The following is a 17,432-nucleotide window of genomic DNA, read 5'->3' on the forward strand; positions in this document are numbered from 1 at the left end:
TGGAAGGTACTTCATCTGTAGGTCTTGAAGCTCTTTACAGAGCCAGTGGTAATGTTGGGGTAAAGTGAGACTATATATAAGTCTCACTTATATATGTATGTACATGTATCTATATTATATATAAGTCTCACTTACATATATAAGTTGTGCACTATATATAAGTGTATAACTGTTCAGCAGCTCTGAGGGAAGCCCCAGATCTCCCAGCTCCTGTAGATGAGCACATGCTGATCCTTGCCCTTGTGTTACCCTCTGGAAGTTGCCAGTAGCTGCCCTTAACCCAAAGCTTTTGTTCTTAGGTGCTACAGGCCCTGCAGTGAAATCTGACTCCCCCTCTGCTCCCAGTATTGCACCTCTCAACGATGGGGTTTCTGCATCGTCCTTGCTGACAACAGCCAGCCAACACTCAACAGCTCTGAGCAGCCTGAGCCACAGCGAGGAGCTTCCCAGTACAACCACTGCCCAGCTCAGCAGGTGAGAAAAGGGAGGGGGGTGGATTTCTGAGGAAGCAGAACTAGAAGCAGGAATCTATAGCAGCCATCAGAGTCTATTTCATGTAATGAGGAAGACTAAGATGACTCATCCCCTTTGAGCAGATGGGAAATGGGATGGTGCTACCAGTGTTGACTCTCTCACCTTGATCTGACAACGTTTTATTTCTCTTCTGTCAGTGCATTACCCACCCAGCAGAACAGTCTGTCCTCATCCACATCCTCTGGGCGAACATCAACTTCAACTCTTCTGGTGAGTCTGGGTATGCTCTTGCACTGTGTACCCCATTTCTGCTCAGCTTGGCAGGCTCTGCTGGGATGCCTGACCTTGGGGCTGCGAGGAGTGACAGGAGCAGCCAGGCTGCTGGCTGTCCTGCTGGAGTTCAGATGCTGTGTGGAGAAAGACGACAGGGAGTTATGTCAGAACACCATGCACCTGTGGTTCCAGGCTGTTGACACCCTGCCTGTTTCTGACTGAGCAGTGCCCTCTTTTGAGCCTGTAATAGATAGCCCTTGAAGGTGCTGCAGAATTACAGCCACATGTCAGAGCAAACTGGTAGCTGATGCAGTGGAACCAACTATTTGTACTGCTGCAGCTCTTGCAGTACAGTTCCTGGGTATCTGCTTCTGCATCAGAATAAATCATCCTGCTGCAAATGTGGTGTCAGTTCTTGCTCTGCTTGTCAGACAGCTGCGTTGGTATGTAACCATGAGAGAGGTTTGTAAGCATTAGGGATTGGCTGCTGTCAGGACTTTGGACTTAAGCCAGGCTTACTGCAGAAACATCCAGATGCAGACAGAGGTGCATAGTGTTCTGCATAGAGAATGTCCTGTGGTACCTGTGCACTTGGTTTTATCTGCCTGATGCCCTGACTCTCCTCCCTTCCTTCCCTAGCACACAAGTGTGGAGAGTGAAGCAAGTCTCCATTCTTCTGCTAGTACTTTCTCCACCTCCTCCAGCACAGTGTCAGCTGCCCCACCAGTTGTCAGCGTTTCATCCAGCCTCAGCAGTGTCAGCAGCCTGGGCCTCAGCCTCAGCAGCAACTCCACAGTGACAGCCTCGACTCGCAGCTCTGTTGCAACCACATCAGGTACTTTCCTGGGTACTGCTGTACCAGGGAAGGGTATGAGAGCTAAGAGAGTGAGCTTCTGCTGTTTGCTTTACTGTGGAACTTCTCCTTTCTCTTCCTTTTTCAGGAAAAGCCCCTCCCAATCTCCCTCCTGGAGTCCCACCGTTGTTGCCTAATCCATACATCATGGCTCCAGGGTTGCTACATGCCTATCCGGTGAGTGGAGCTTTGCAGTGGTGTCATGCAACCAGGTACCTCCCAGCTCCCTCTGCAGCAGGAAGGGGGTGTAGTGGGGAAGCTAAAAACTGTGACATAACCCAGCAGGGCTGCCTTGGACAGGCAGAGTTTGGACCTGCTGTTTTTCCCATGATTTCTATGTGGCTGTGGAGGTAAATGTGTGTTGTGATCACCTCAGAGCAGAATCTACATGCCTGTTCTCTGCAGCCTGTCCAGCCTCTGAAGAGCCTTTGGGCAGAGCACAGAGTGTGGAAGCACAGAGCTGTGTTAGAAACATGATGTGACAAAGGGCAAAGAGTCAGGGCAAGGGTAGCAATGGCCACAGAGTCTAGGGGTGTGTGTCACATCCTCTCCTAAAGGTGAGGACAGATTTCAGTTTTGGGATGATTTCCGGAGAAAAACTGTTGAGTTGCTTTATGGTCTGGATCACTTTCCTTTGAGCAACTCACAGAAACTTCTGGCAGCATCAACCTGTGTAGAGGCTGTGGCTGCCTGCACTTGGTGGCTTATGTGGCTGGTTACTTCTGGCTTTCTCTCAAGTCTGTCTAAGTGTTTAATCTAAAATTGGGTGTCCTTATGTAGTCCATGTCCCTAATGTCATCTCTGGCTCTTTTTCTAGCCACAGGTGTATGGATATGATGACTTGCAAATGCTCCAGACGAGATTCCCATTGGTGAGTACTGCAGAATGACAAGGACACACCACTTCCACTGGTGCTGCTTGGATAGAGACAGCTCAGCTGTGGGCAGTCCTGAAGAGCTGTCAAAATGGGGTGCTGAGTGGATGCACCTCTCTGTAGCAGCATTGAGGAGTTAATCAATTGCTTCTTGGCATGTGGGAAGTTGGCAGCATGAGTTACTCTTAAAGCAGTATTCCATGTGGAGACAGGGAGCATGAGTTACAACAGTAGGGCTGTTACAGAGATTCACCTCTGATCCATGACACAGCCAGTGACTAAATACCTGATGAGAATGGCTTTTATTTAACGATAGGATATGTCCATTTTCTTTTAAAGCAGAGGGGAAAGTCCAGGCAGGTACTGCATACCAGTAGACCTTATCTGGTTCTTCTAATAGCCAGATGAGGGGGATGGTACATGCTACAGAAACCTGGGGCTGCTGTAGATCATGATCAGCCTGGATGTGGCTGGTTGAACTGCAATACTCAGACATATTTTGCAGCTACAGTACATAAATTCCTCTCTCCTGAAAGATACTGCTTTGCACTTTGGACAGAGCTGATAAAATGTCTTTTCCTTTTGTTTTTACTCATCAGGATTACTACAGCATCCCATTCCCTACACCCACCACACCACTGACTGGAAGAGATGGCAGCTTGAGCAGCAATCCATACTCTGGTAGGGAAAAAGACTGCTCTGATTCCCATCCCATCAGGGTTTGTGCTGCTTCTACTAGTGTCCCATGTCTTTGTCTACTGGAGCTACATCTGCACCTGCACTGTGCATCCTGCACTGCTTTTGGTTTGGAGCATGCTTCTCACAGCTAAATTCTTGCCTTCCCTTTGAGTATCTGGTTGTGTCAAGGTCTGATACTGGGAAGAGGTGGACAAAGCAGGAGTTAATGGGGCAGCTGGAAAGGGAGTAAGGAAGGGCAGAAAGATTCTGCAAGGCCTACAACTGGGGGACTGCTTTCCAGGTGGTTGTGAGGCAGGTGGTAAGCAGGGCTTCTCAAGCACTGTGAGTAAAAACAGAAAGAAACACAAAATACGGAGAAATTACTTTTTTTTTTCTGATGGGTCAATCTCATGGAGAAAGCAAGTGAGAAAATTGTGACCTGTCAAACTGAACCCAAGCACCCAGTGGGTGTATGACCTCTCACTGACCTTGGTAAGTGCATGAATGCACTAACAATCCTCACGGGGAACTGACTGTGCTGAGCTTTCACGTGCTTTTTAGGAATTGTTGCACTTGGAAAATCACTCTTCTCCCAGCACCACTTCTCAGCTTTGACAGGAGGTGGTTTGTGTGGAAGTGGTTTTGCCCAGGTGAGGCTGCAATGCCAAGCTCAGAGCATGGCACTATGTGAGCTCTGAGTAGGAGGGTGTTTGCATGGAAAGCCAAGCCAGGTGCTCCTCAAGATCAGCACAGGGAGCTTTCCCCAGCACTGCAGCCAAGCCCTGTACAGCCCAGGCAAGCATCTGGATTGTGTTCAGTCCTGCTGGTGGTGCATAGAGAAAGATGAGGATCAGCTCTAGCATCAGGCTCTGCTAGTTTATCCAGTGACAGATTGTGGGCTTAGCTACTGTGGCTTCCCTTTGCCTCTGTAGTCCTGTTAGGGCCAAGGAGCAATTAACAGCCTCCACTTATCAGTGTGCAAAGGTCTGAGGGGCACATTCTTTGGCGCTGACAGGAGGTGGGGGTGGAGAGGTAATTAAAGTCACTGTTTATTGAAAGAATTGGATCACCTTTGGGCTTGAGTTGGAATGGGCCAGGATCTGTTCTTCACTCTTGCCTCCTGTATTTCAGGTGACTTAACAAAATTTGGCCGTGGTGATGCTTCTTCCCCTGCTCCTGCAACAACTCTGGCACAGCCTCAGCAGAGCCAGACCCAAACTCACCACACCACGCAGCAGACGTTCCTGAACCCGGCGCTGCCTCCTGGCTACAGTTACACCAGTCTGCCATACTACACAGGGGTACCAGGGCTCCCCAGCACCTTCCAGTATGGGCCCGCCGTGTTCCCTGTAAGTTTCCCAGAGGCAAGGTGTGGGATTTGGACAGAAGGGTGGCACAGAAAAGCCTCTTCTCACTCTGTTCCTCTCTGTTCTCTAGGTTGCTCCTACCTCTTCCAAGCAGCATGGTGTGAATGTCAGCGTCAATGCATCAGCAACCCCTTTCCAGCAGCCCAGTGGCTATGGCTCTCATGGGTACAGCACTGGTAAGAGACCCACAAGAGCATTTTCCACAGCAGCAGGGCTTGCTCCTAGTCTTACTGGCTGTGATAGGGACTACTGTCTTACAGCAGTAATAGAGAAAAATGCCAGGGTGCTGCTCCCAAGTAGTTTGATTATCCTCAGAAAGGCCCAGGATTGTTCTGGGTTTGGGGGTTATAGATCACTTCACACCCTCCTCTGTGCCCTGCAGTCAGCTGTCTTGGCCCTTGGACCACTATCAGAAGCTTAAGGTGCTGAATTGTTTGGTTTGTTGGTTTTTTAACTGCTTATATGTGATTAACAGAATTGTTCTGGATTTGAACTTGTTTCCCACCAGCATTTGGCAGGCACTTTCTAGGGAAGTCCTTAATTCAAAGATACAGGAAGGTCATGAACCTGCCATCTGTCTTGGTACTTGGTTGGTGTCTGGCTGACTTATGCAGGGCTTTCCGTCTTCTTTCAAGCTCTTCCAGTCTTCAAATTCCTTTTTTCACTGTTTTCACTGCATTAGAGCCCTTCAAGATAGTGTTTTCTCTTTGTGAAGATATTTCAGCTTTGTACCAGGTGACCTGGTGCTGAGTCCTTCAAACAGCTTTGGTTTCAGCACTTTTTCCAGGCATTAAATGATGGCTGAGGTGTCCTCTGGGCCACCATCTTTTATGGACAGCCAACATCCCATGGGCCTTGTGTTGTCGATCACTGTACCAGCCATCCCAGCCCACAGCTGACTTGCTTTTCATGCAATTGCCTGTTTTACACTTGAGGAGCTTTAGGGCTGTTCTTACTGCTGTGCCACATGCTGGGAGTTTGTTGCCCTGTCTGTCCATTGTGTTCCCCAGCTCTCCTCAGACCTGCTGTTTTCCACGTGTTTCTCTGGGTGGCAGCCAGCCCTTCAGCTGGTTTCTGGAAGCATTTTGAAACAGTGTGTGTCCAGAGCAAAATAACTTATTTGGATGCTTTGTATGTACTCATGCCAGGGCCTGGCTGCCCAGGCCAGTCTGTCTGCAGATCTCTGACCACTGGAACTCTCCACCAGGTGCTGCTGGTGTTAGCAGCAAGCAGCTACTGTTGACCTGCTGGCTGCTGCCTAACACCCACCTCTCCATTCTCCCCAGGTGTATCTGTGACATCCAGTAATACAGGTGTGCCAGACATCTCGGGCTCTGTGTACTCCAAAACTCAGGTTAGTGTCTGTGAGTTCTTCCTGTGTTGCTGGGGAGGAGAAGCCAAGCTCTGAGACAGCTTCCCTGGGCAATGAATTCTCCTCCCCTTAGATCAGTTGGCCAGGGAGAAGGGAAATGCGTGACCTTTCCCAGCTTACAGGAATTCCAAGCCCAGAAAGAGCCATAGGAAGAGACTCTGTCTGTTCCCTGTACCACATGCTGACTCTGGGCCTGTGATGTGTAGAGATGGGGAGGGGAAAACTGCCAGCTTGGCCCCCAGCCCTTATTTTGCTGTTGGTATCTCCTTCTTAGCAATCCTTTGAGAAGCAGGGATTTCACACTGGAACCCCAGCAGCCTCCTTCAACCTGCCTTCGGCACTGGGCAGCGGCGGCCCCATCAACCCTGCGACAGCAGCAGCATACCCCCCCACCCCTTTCATGCACATCCTGACCCCGCATCAGCAGCCTCACTCGCAGATCCTCCACCACCACCTGCAGCAGGATGGGCAGGTAAGCAATACCCCTGGCACCTCAGCCCCTTGCTGGGGTATCTCCTAGGGCTCTTGCTCCCCTTTTACTTCCCTGGTCCCTCTTCCCTCCCTGCCTCCCTCCCTCATGCTCTGCGGCGGACACACGCAGTGACATGCACATGCTCACACCTGCACATACACACAGGGCTGCTAAGAGGATAAGGTGAGAAGGAAGGTCTGGGGTGCGCTCTGCCAGGGTGGGTACTCAGCACAACCCCCCTGCTGCCGGGCTGCACCCGGATATAGCCAGGTAGTCCCTCACACAGACGCATCTGGGGCACCCCAACCTCCCCCATCCTCAGAGGGGCAGCTCCGCAGGCCAGCTTCCAAAGGGGTTACTTGCCATAGCCACAACCCTGCAGGAGCTTTCAGGTCTAACCATGGATTTCTATTGTCATAGTTTGTCCCTTTATTTTACATATCCTGGTACTGCAACAGCTTCCATATTTGCAGATGATACTGTGCTACCAACGCCAGCAGGAAGATCAGGTAATGAACTCTTTGAAAATGCATTGCACTTGCCCTGGGCTCTGCTCCCGCCCCTAAGGCTCCCCAGGATCACATAGCCCCTTCCTTCTCCCCCATGGCCCTCCAAGGTGAGAAGAGAGGCCCTCAGTCAGTATGTGCATAGACACACACATGCACACCTGCGCGCAGACACAACCCACACCGACCCTTCCCCGTCTCCCCTCTCCCTGCTGCCCATGGCCCTGTGTGCTGCTGGCCTGGAGCAAGGTGTGGAGCTGAGGGAGGGTGCTGGGGCATAGGTGGCACAGCTGCGAGGTGCTGGAGGCAGCCTCAGTACCAGGGAACTCAACTGGGCTGAGGCAGACCGGCAGCTGCTGAGGAGCTGTCTCCCACAGTACCTGGCCAGAGCCGTCTTCTGGGACCAAGGCATGCCAGTGTTGCCCTGTGGAGTAGGCTGGGGGTGGTTCCCCTCTACTCACCACCCACTTCTCCTTCTCTCTCCCCTTTCCCACAGAGCGGCTCCGGGCAGCGCAGCCAAGGCAGCTCCATCCCCCAGAAATCCCAGGCCAACAAGTCTGCCTACAACAGCTACAGCTGGGGTGCCAACTGAGGCTGGGCCCTCTCGCCACCACTTGCTTCCAGAAGAGAATCCCAGTGACCCCAATGATAAGGAAGGATCCCAGGGAGGAGAGAGCCCTGTGGCGGGGAGCACCCAGGCCCCAGCCCTGGCAGGGCCCCGCAGGGCAGGCCGCAGGCACCTCTGCGTTGTCTGTCTTCAGCCACTTTCCTGTTGTATGTAATATAGAATTTGTATTTTTTTCTTTTCTTTTTCCTTTTTTTTTTTTTTTTTCCCTCTCTCTCCGCATTCAGATCTGAACCGTTTGCCGTAGGGGCCTTTTTTGGTTTTTACTCCTTTCTATCCCCTCTCCCATCCAGCTGCCCCAGAATCTCTCAGATCCAAAGGAGTGGAAGCTGCGAGTCGCCTACAGCAAACCCCCTTATTATTAGGATTAAGACCAGTAATTGATATGAGCAGCATTGTAAGATTAATTAGTTGAAGTGGTTTTTTTGTACCGTGTTCTAAATTTAATGGATAAATGTGTCTTGTATATAAAAACAAAAACCCCATGCTGTCCTCTAGTTCTCTCATTTCTCCCCCACCCCAGCAAGGGGTCCCCCCTGGTATTTTATGTTCTCCATCTGCGTCCCTCCATCCTCATGGGCCCAGAGTGCAGGTCCTGCCCTGCTTGCACGCTGTAAGTATCTTCTGCTTTTGGGTTGGGGATTTTTTTATTTTGTTTTTGTTTTTTCCTTTTTTGTTTTGTTTTGTGGGGTTTGGTTTGTTTTTTTGGGGGTTTTTTTGTTTGTTTTTTTCTATGCAGTCCAGATCTTGTATTTTTCAGTTCTACCTGATCCCTTCAGCTGCAGCCCCGAGCGGGGATTTACTGAAGAGAATAAAGATCACAAAGTGATGTGTGTATTTTTTCCACCTTCTCAGCCTTGTTCCCTATTTTTGGTGTAGGGGGTGGGCAGCCCTGGGCAGTGGGGGCAGTGCTTCCCCCACCCCTCCCCAGCTTCTTGCTGGTGTTTTTATCCCCTCCTTTTGTGGATTTTTCCCAGCTGCAGCACTGGGCAGCAGGATGCCAGCACAGGGATAATCCTACCCCTCCCTTCTCTGAGACCCTCACCTTTCATTTCTGCCTCCTACTGTGCTCTGCCTTATGTCCTTATTGCTCTGGTGCTCCTTTTGGAGGTTGAGGGGTGCTCTCCCCAGCCTCCTCCTCCCCATAGGGTCATTGGGACAGTCACGGGAGGGGGGTCGCAGGTGCAGGGTGGGGCACTGAGACCACTGCTGCGGAGGAAGCAGTGGCTGTCCCTGGAACCACTGAGCTGCCCTTGGCCCTGTGCTCCCTCTCAGCCTCCTTGCTGCAAGGTAAGGGGCTGGTGCTCTGGGGGCAAAGTTGGAGCCCTCCTGTGCCGTGTGGGCCTGGTGGGGGAGCGGCAGGGCTGAGATGGGCTCACGGAGCTCGGCTGGGGGCACACAGGAGGGCTGTAGGAGCACCGGTGCCGCTCGATGGAGCCCTCGCCCGCCGGTTCCAGCAGCACTTGGCCCCAGGGGGGGCCCCGACAGCCACTCCCCGGGGCAGCTCGTGCGGCCGGGCCGGGGCTGATCAGACGGGAGGGCTCCGGCCCACGGGGGTCTCGCAGGGCCCCGACACGGGACGGGCCCCGCTGTCGCGGCGCCTCGCGACACCCGGCGGCGCTTTACGGCTGCGGCGCTTTACGGCCGCGCGGCCCGGTCGCAGCGGCAGGACGGGGGAGCGGGACCCGGAGGGACCCGGAGCGGGATGAGCTTCTTCGACGTGTTTCGCGGCTTTTTCGGGTTCCCGGGACGCTGCAGGTAGCCGGGACCCGGGCCCCGCCTACACAAACCCTGCCCCTCTCTCAACCTCCAGTTGTCCCACCGGCCCCGGCCCTCCCCGCTTGCTCCGGGCTGTCCGGGTGTCTCACTGCCGCGGTCCCGCAGACCCCGGGACCCGCTGTTCGGCGGCGCCGTGTGGGACGAGGAGGAGGAGGAGGATGGCGGCCCGTCCATGTCGCAGCCCCCCCAGGACTTCGGCTTCGGCTTCAGCCCTGGTTCGTCCCGCGGCAGCTTCGAGGAGCTATTCCGGGACATGGGCGAGCTCCTAGGGGTCCTGGGGGGCTTCTGGCCCGAGCCCCAGCAGCCTTTCGGTGGGTACGGGAAGGGCTGAGCGTGTGACTCTTGGGGCCGCTCAGAGCCCCTCGGCCTGACCGCCGCCCTTCTGCTGCCCAGAGCCCGCCGTGCCCGGCCCCGGTGAAGGCAGCGCGAGGCGACCACTGCGGGACTCGATGCTGAAGCAGCCGGACAGTCCCCCTTCCCGCGCAGCCCCGGGGAGCTCCGGGGGTGCCGGCGATCTGGCCCGGCCATGGAGACCCTTCTTAGGGGTGAGTGAGGGGTCTGGAGTCTGCCTCCTGTAGGCTCAACAACGGTAGCCAGCTCTGTGCTGTTGCAGTGTCGTGTTTTGCCTTCCATCACTGGCATCAGTGGTACGTGGCTTTGTCTTGCAGCTGGGAGATGCTCACCGTGCTCCTCCTGGCCTCAAGGAAGACCAAGGTGGGTGCTGGGGGCAAGGGCTTGAGGGCCTCTGCCCTCACTGCTCCACCTGCCTGTGTTGCCACAGCCTCCAGGGCTTGTCCCCATGCTGTGGCCACCATCTTACATCTCCCCACAGACCTGGACTCACAGGTCTCCTCCGTGGGGCTGGGGACCATCCTGACACCGAATGAGCCCAAGTCCCACTCTTACTTCCAGAGTGTCTCTGTTACCAAAGTGACTCTTCCTGATGGGGTAAGTGTCCCTCCCTGCAGGTGCAGCAGGGCTGTAGGAGACCTGAGATGCAGTCCCTGTGCTTGGGGAGTCTCTCAGGGCTTGGCACTCTGCCTACACAGGCAGTAGAGGAGCACCGCACTGTGCAGGACAGCCAGGGCCGCCGGGAGACAACAGTCACCCGCCGGAGGGGGGACCAGGCCTTCATCACCACCACCAAGGAGGATGGGCAGAAGAAGGACTACCGGGAGGAGGTGGTCAACATGGATGACCGTGAGTGAGGTTCTGGGGAGGATGCAAGGAGTGGACAGGGGCCCCACTGACAGAGTTCTCCCTGCCCTCCCAGGGGAGCTGGCACAGTTCGCTGTCACGTGGCCACAGCAAGATGAGCTTCGTGCTGCCAACCTGAGCGACCCCTCATCTGCCCTGGGCAGCTTCTTCCGCCGCTGGTTCTCCAGCTGGTAGCTGTGGCCAGTCCTGACTGAGCAGCCCGTATGTCTGACAGCTGCAGGCTCGGGGGACCCTGGGCTTGCTAGGCCTGTCAGAGCAGGCAGTGGGTAGCAGCCTCTTCTCACCACCTGCTTTTGTTGTAGATGGGTCAGATCTTGCTGGAAGATCTTGCTGGGAAGTGGTGCCTGGTCTGGAGGCAGCCCACCTTCTGCAGTGCTGCAGAGCCACAGGGACCCCTGTGGGGGCCAGGTGTATGTGTGTACAGAGCAATAAAGTCTATTTATGCTAAATGGTGACTTTCCGTGCTCCTTCAGGCTGGAATCTCCCGCATTTGGAGGCAGATTGCCCCTGTCCACCAGGATGATTCTAAGGGGCTCCCTCTAGGGGTGCCGGTGGTTGCCAGGCTCCTATGCCTGCACTGCTCCCTTGTTACCTCCCTCTCCCATTTCCCTGCCCAATGCTGTGCTAATGCCTCACCTGGGCCACTCTTGAGGGCCTGGCCCAGCCCAGAGGCCTTTCCAGGACCTCTTTATTAGTGTTGACTGCATCTGTGGCTTGGGCAGGGCCAAAGGGGGTTCCTGGCCAGGAAATACCTGTGCCTGCTCATCTTGGGAGGGAGGTCTTGGATCCCCACAGCCACTTGAGGATCAGACTGCTCCCACCCAGCCAGGCCCTCCTGGGGTGCAGCATTGTCACAAGGTGTCCCTGGCCCCACACAGGACTCTGGTCCCCACCAGACATTTCCCTTGGTGCAGCCATGATTGGTTTAAAGTCTGCGCATTATCACCCACCTGGCTCTGGGGCTCATAAAACCTGCTTATGAATGTGAGTGAGAGATCTACTCCACTCAGTGCTGCCAGTGCTGCCACTGCAGCCAGTCCTGTCATTGTTGCCTCTGCCTGGTCAGCACTATGGGCACCAAGTCTTTCTTGACAAGGGCCCGGGGTCTGCTCCGCATCCGAAATCAGCTGGTGCGGGAATGCCTGGCTGAGCTGCTGGCCACCTTCGTGATGATGGTAAGCAGGGCCTGCAGGTGGGCTGGGGCTGTGGCTGGGGGGAGAGGGTCATGTGGGTGGGACAGGGCTGATGGTGGGGTGGTCCGGGTACCAGGGCTTCCAGGGTTCTGCTGTGTTGCAATCCTCTCTCCAGGAGACCCCTCTGTCCCACCCCCTGTGGTGAGAGCCCCGCTCTTCACTGGGCACAGGCGAGGGATGGGGTCCTGGAGTGGATACAACACAGACTCAAAGTATCTAGACACAGGAGGCCCAAACTTGCTGGAATAATCCCGGGTTTATTGTCTGTCGTCCATCCGGGGCAAGAGAGAGACCGAAATGCTCTGGGTCTTATCTCTTATACCAGGGGGCAGGGGTGATCAGGGGATGCAGGGAGGTCACAGCCAATGGGAAGGGGGAAGGGAAAAAGGTTCTCAGGTAGGAACTAACATTACACAAACCAGAGGTGAGTTTTACTCTTGGGAGATGCCAAGACTTTCAGATGCACTACAACACTGCTGCACTGCTGTTTGCCCCTTGGTATTGGAGGGATTTGGGGCTGTGCCACACTCAAATGTGCAATTCAGCACTGCCTGTTCTCCCACTTGGACCCTGTTCTCACAGCATGGTCCTCCCTGTGATATATGGCTCTGGTGCAATCAGGGTGTGGTGCTGTGCAGTGTGTGCCTCAGTACCTCCTGCCGCAGCGCAGGCAAAGGTTGGGGTTCTGGTGCTGTTCTCAGCATTTGGGCTGCATCCCACAATGGCAAGTGGTGTCCCTGGCCTGTGTTGTGGCACCTCTTCCCCAAGACCTCCCCACAGAAAGCAGTTTACTTAATTGCTTGTTATTTGGTTATTTTGCCATCAAAACTACGAGTGAGGGCAGTAACCACCTCCCTGTCAGTCCCTGTCGGATGTCCAAATATTGGGGAACAAAACCCGGGGGTGTCAGCACCAGTGTAGCCTTCGCCTTGCTGCCCTGCAGCATCAGCAGTGGGAGGGTCTCAGCACGAGGACACCAGGGCTGAGGTGGGGCTACATCCCTCTTCTCCAGACAATCACCCTGAGCAGCGCTGCACAGAAGATCACCTTCTTTGAGACGAAGGGGAACCTCCTCACCAGCTACCTGGGAGGCGCCCTGGGTGTCATGGCAGGCATCTACGTAGCAGGGGGAATCTCTGGTGAGACAGAAGAAGGGGTCCCAGCTCTTGCTATCCCCTGGTTCTGAGTCCCCCAGGACCCTCCAGTCCCAGCCCTTCTCACTACTCTATTGCAGGGGCCCACATGAACCCGGCATTCTCCTTAGCCATGTGCCTGATCGAGCAGTTTCCCTGGTGGAAGTTTCCCATCTTTGTGGTTGTGCAGACCTTGGGATCTTTCATATCTGCTGGAGCTGTTTACATCCTCTACTATGGTATGGGGGAGCAGCACTGGGCAAGGCAACTGGGCAAGGTGATGCTGGGGTGGCCAGGCTTATGGACATGCTCTGCTCCCAGATGCCATCTGGCACTACAGCAACGGGACCCTTACTGCCTTTGGCCCCCGAGAAACTGCCTCCATCTTTGTCACCTACCCAGCTGACTATGTCTCTGTCGCCAATGGCTTCTTGGACCAGGTGGGTGCCACTGTCAGATCCCCCAGCCCTCTCAGTCCCCACAGTGCTGAGCTGCTGTGCTGTCCTTGCAGGTGATTGGCACAGGGGTGCTGATATTGGTTGTCATGGGCCTCATGGACACCCGCAACAAGGCTGTCCCCAAGGGCCTTGAACCTGTGGTTGTGGCTCTCTTGGTGCTCTCCATTGAGTGCTCCATGGGCGCCAACTGTGGCTGCCCCCTGAACCCTGCGCGGGACATCGGGCCCCGGCTTTTCATCTGTCTGGCAGGTTGGGGCCTGCAGGTCTTCAGGTGGGTAGAGGGAAGGGGGTGAGGTGGGGATGGCAGGAGTGATCCCCAGCCCACCCTGTCCCATCCTCAGCAGGGGCAATGGATGGTGGTGGGTGCCACTGGTAGCACCGCTGCTGGGGGCTGCCGTGGGAACATCCCTGTACCAGCTCTTTGTGGCTTTCCACTACCCGGAGGAGGATAACGAAGTCCTGGCAGAGCAGGGCTCCATCGTTCTAGTCAACACCACCATCGAGCCAGACGTTGGGATGTCACCCAAGGAGAAGGACACTGAGGAGACAGTGCCTGCCGGGTATCCCCCACCACCGTGCGTGTGAGAAATGAAGCTCACTCCTCTATTTAAGACTTTAATGAAAGATAATGAGGGACAACTATTATAGCAAAAGCTACAGTGCTGGGTGCTGGCAATGCCAGAGACACACCCACTTTGTCAGCCAGCAGTCCTTTATACTATTACAGTTGCACTACTTTCTCAAATGACTTTGCAGGTTTTTGGAGACCCTTTATCACAACCCCACCTCACATTGCTACAGCATTTCACATGGCCACAGTTACAGTGTCTGAGGGTCTGTCACGTTCATCACATAGGCAGTTTAGGATGGTCTTCTGGTGGTCTTCTGATGCCACTTTAGACTTGATATTTTCCTTTTATGGTATTCTGTTCTCTGCCTGTGCTATCTTGGATATACATTTTGCAATGGCAGCTATATCTTGTGATATGCCTTTCACAAGCATGCTTGCTTCTTATAATAGCCTCTCTTCATTCATTTCCCCTCCCCATTTTTTTTTTTTTTGCACAAAAGTGATTGTTAGAAACCTAGGCACAAAGAATTTCAGGCTTTCTGTGCTAACAGGCACTGACCTGCAGGAGAACACTATGTTTGACCTGAAGCTGTAAAATTGTTTCCAAAATTGAGTAATGAACTGAGATTGTTAATGTGTAGTTTGAATAGAAGTGTGTTATATCACATGATGGAAAATATAGAGTTTAAGTTTTTAGGATATAGTAATGTGTATGTAGCAAAATGGAAGTTTTAAGGCATAGGCTTGCCTTGCTTTTTCACCTTCTTCATCATGGGTTTGGGTGATGATATGTGACTGGGTGGAAAAGTCTTCAGTGTGAATCACAGGTGTTTGGTTATCAGGTTAAAAGTAAAAATAAATTAGTTGGCATTTTATAATTGGGTAGTTTACATTTAAAAGGCCTTGTAAAGAGAAATGTAAGGCTCCATTTTCAGTTTGTTAGCTTAGTGTGCTGAAGAACTCAGTCTGTGAGAATGTAACATAGATAAGAAACTAAATAAACATCTCTGAGTCACAACAAGAATACTATCTCTTGCTTATTAATCCCAACCCTGAGGAAAAGAATCACAAGACATTTTACAAGCAATTAAAAATTTTACTATTCCTGAAGAGCAGTTGAAACTTACAACAATTGTTTGCAAGCAATTACAATTTTTAATAAAAGTGAATAAATTGTAGCAAAAGCCAACTGTTACATAGCTGTTTATAACTAACCTCCCTTTGCTTTTTCTTACTATATTTGGCTTGAGTTATAATTTTTAGCTTTTGTATCCTTTGTATACTTGTATCTTTCATAAATCATGAGTGCTTCTTCTAGATTTTTAATATTATTCTTCTTTAGCATCATAGCCTTTTTGGGGTTAGTGGGCATTGTTACAACCTGCATACTTTGATCTACATGAGTAATTAAGTAAATAAGACATGGAAGAAAAATTAAACTTGTTATATCACAAAGCATTATGAATGTTGTTTTTTTTTTTCCACCAGGATGTCCCAAAGAAGCCTTCCCACCATCCTTTATCAATTATAGATTCCCACTGTTTGATTGGTACATGAGCTATTTTCCAAATGTCTTTTGCTATATCAAAAACTGTATCCCAGTTATCATCAATTTGCAGGCAACAATCAGATAAGTTAAATTTTCCACAATTTTCCTCCCTCTTCTGCTAACAAATAGTCTAAAGCAAATCAATTTTATATACTGTAGCTCTGGTTTGTCTTTGTTTACTGATTATTAATTCCAGGCCTTGGGCTGTTTATTCACTATTATCTCTACAACTGCTTGGAGTCTTATAATGAAGTTTAATATATAAATTGGGGTTTGATATCCCTAGCTTCCATCATGGCCCCCGGTGGCTGGTCCATGTTTGTATTATTCATTCAGGAGGCCATTAATCTATACCCCAGTAAAGATGGGGTGTCCTCCATGTCTCTCCAATTAGTTTTGTTCCCTTTTGTTTCTTTTTAAAGCATCATAGCTAGGTACTCCTAGGTTATTTCCATCCCAGCTTGGTAAAAGGAAAAATCCTGGCTGTATAATTCCTAGAGTGCAACCTCCTTTCCACTGGGGAGGGAGTTTTGGATGAGTCCTTTTCCCACATATCCAGAATAGGCCATCTGGTGCTTTCCAATAATCATGGCTTTGATGATTTATGTTTTTCCAGAATTTTGATAATTCAGAAATCCCTGAATAGGGATTCTTCTTAGTATCATTACACAAGAAAAGTTCAATTTCTTTATTATATCTACAGTTCTTTTTTCTCTCTTGAGCTCAATACTGTGTGAGTCCTTCAGGGATCTACTACACAGAAGTTCCATTAAAAATTTTGTATCTTTTACAGGAAGTTTGTCCTACTCTTTTTAGGAATCTTTTCCCAGTATGCCAGAGGCATTCATCTCCTACTACTTTGGAACTCAAAATCCACCCTTCGGGCCTGCTTTCTTCTTTTATGCTAGCTCAGTTCCATTTGAGAAGTTCAAGCATGCCTAGGCTATTACCTTTCCATGGCCATTCCTCTGTCATCAGAGCTCCCCCACACACCCAACAATTGGTAACATTTAGTCCTTTACTGATTCTCTCTCATAAATTTACAAACATGTTTTTCCTACCCTCAAGATTCCTATATAATTTTTCAATTGTTGTTTGAGTCCTTGGTTCCCAAAAAAACCCCTAGTAACTCTATAGTAAAGTCTCAGACTTTTTCCTCATATTTTTTCCCAAGAGAAGTAAATCAGCAACATATGGGTTAAGTTTTACCTCTGGCACACTAGGGAAATGTTCCAGTACCTCTTCCAAGGCTTGTCTAAATAACTTAGAGGATTTGATAAATCTTTGGGATAATTTGATGAAAACAAATATATCTTTACTTTCTTCTGTTAGGGGACAAGCCCAAAAGGCATCTTTGAGGTCTATTATACTAAACTACTGTTGCACTAGAGGGATTTTATTTATTTTAATATAAGGATTAGGTACTACTGGGTATCAATGTATATTTCTTTTATTTACTTCTGTCAGGTCTTGGACAAACCAGTAGGTTCCATCCAATTTCTTTGCTGGTAATATAGGTGTATTGTGAAGAGACATACATGGTTCTGAAGTCCCATCCTTAAGTAATTCTTGAATTACCATATACAATCCTTTTCTCTCCTTTAAAGAAAGTGGGTATTGTTGTACTTGAACTGGGCAGTCTTTGTCAGCTATTTTTACAACTAAGAGCAGTTGAAACTTACAAGTGTTTGTAAGCAATTACAATTTTTATTAAAAGCGAATAAATTGTAGTGAATTCCAACTGTTACATAGCTGTTTTTAGCAATGCGCCAGCAGCACAGTCTCCCCACAATCCGTGGCACACCACGGAAGGTCCTGAGGGCACAGGGTGTCCTGTCTATGGACATGGGGGTGCAAGGATGTGGTGGAGGCCGTGGCCCCCAGCCCCAGGCCTGCCTGCAGGGGGACCCCAGCCTGGGAGACATGTGCTGCTAGCGTGGGGATTACTCCACTGGGATGTGGGGCTGTCCCCGGGACCCCCGGCACTGCCCCTCGGCAACCCGTGGGGATTTCTCTGGCCCCCCCGCGGCCCCCGGG

General features: G+C 51.4%; 3 protein-coding genes across 10 annotated transcripts in view; all 3 read left to right on the forward strand.

Moving 5' to 3' along the window:
- Nucleotides 1–8,332, forward strand: part of UBAP2L (ubiquitin associated protein 2 like) — a 30,408-nt gene extending 22,076 nt beyond the window's left edge. For 3 of the 8 annotated variants that reach the window (XM_015650060.2, XM_015650062.3, XM_015650066.3), the window contains 12 exons: nucleotides 300–474; nucleotides 672–744; nucleotides 1,387–1,582; nucleotides 1,689–1,777; nucleotides 2,418–2,471; nucleotides 3,074–3,155; nucleotides 4,284–4,501; nucleotides 4,590–4,695; nucleotides 5,806–5,873; nucleotides 6,166–6,363; nucleotides 6,822–6,872; nucleotides 7,366–8,323. In XM_015650060.2, the coding sequence (XP_015505546.1) occupies nucleotides 300–474; nucleotides 672–744; nucleotides 1,387–1,582; nucleotides 1,689–1,777; nucleotides 2,418–2,471; nucleotides 3,074–3,155; nucleotides 4,284–4,501; nucleotides 4,590–4,695; nucleotides 5,806–5,873; nucleotides 6,166–6,363; nucleotides 6,822–6,872; nucleotides 7,366–7,461 (1,406 nt within the window). In that variant the 3' untranslated portion in view covers nucleotides 7,462–8,323. Of the gene's footprint in view, nucleotides 1–299; nucleotides 475–671; nucleotides 745–1,386; nucleotides 1,583–1,688; nucleotides 1,778–2,417; nucleotides 2,472–3,073; nucleotides 3,156–4,283; nucleotides 4,502–4,589; nucleotides 4,696–5,805; nucleotides 5,874–6,165; nucleotides 6,364–6,821; nucleotides 6,873–7,365 lie in introns of all 8 variants that reach the window. The other 5 variants (XM_015650064.3, XM_015650065.3, XM_015650067.3 and 2 more) reach the window with 3 other exon arrangements.
- A 723-nt stretch (nucleotides 8,333–9,055) lies between these two features.
- HAX1 (HCLS1 associated protein X-1) lies at nucleotides 9,056–10,940 on the forward strand. Its single transcript, XM_015650076.2, has 8 exons — nucleotides 9,056–9,252; nucleotides 9,379–9,584; nucleotides 9,667–9,818; nucleotides 9,942–9,987; nucleotides 10,106–10,221; nucleotides 10,323–10,473; nucleotides 10,547–10,692; nucleotides 10,794–10,940. The coding sequence occupies exons 1-7, from the start codon at nucleotides 9,200–9,202 to the stop codon at nucleotides 10,663–10,665; spliced, it is 843 nt and encodes a 280-aa protein (XP_015505562.1). The 5' UTR covers nucleotides 9,056–9,199; the 3' UTR covers nucleotides 10,666–10,692; nucleotides 10,794–10,940.
- Nucleotides 10,941–11,032: 92 nt separating this feature from the next.
- Nucleotides 11,033–15,304, forward strand: AQP10 (aquaporin 10). Its single transcript, XM_015650074.3, has 6 exons — nucleotides 11,033–11,666; nucleotides 12,697–12,823; nucleotides 12,919–13,056; nucleotides 13,139–13,257; nucleotides 13,329–13,546; nucleotides 13,617–15,304. Exons 1-6 carry the CDS (start codon nucleotides 11,562–11,564, stop codon nucleotides 13,858–13,860), a joined length of 951 nt encoding a protein of 316 aa, XP_015505560.1. The 5' UTR covers nucleotides 11,033–11,561; the 3' UTR covers nucleotides 13,861–15,304.
- Nucleotides 15,305–17,432: the final 2,128 nt, after the last annotated feature.

This window comes from Parus major, chromosome 25LG1 (genome assembly GCF_001522545.3).
Source record: "Parus major isolate Abel chromosome 25LG1, Parus_major1.1, whole genome shotgun sequence".
NCBI classification, from domain to species: Eukaryota; Metazoa; Chordata; class Aves; order Passeriformes; family Paridae; genus Parus; species Parus major.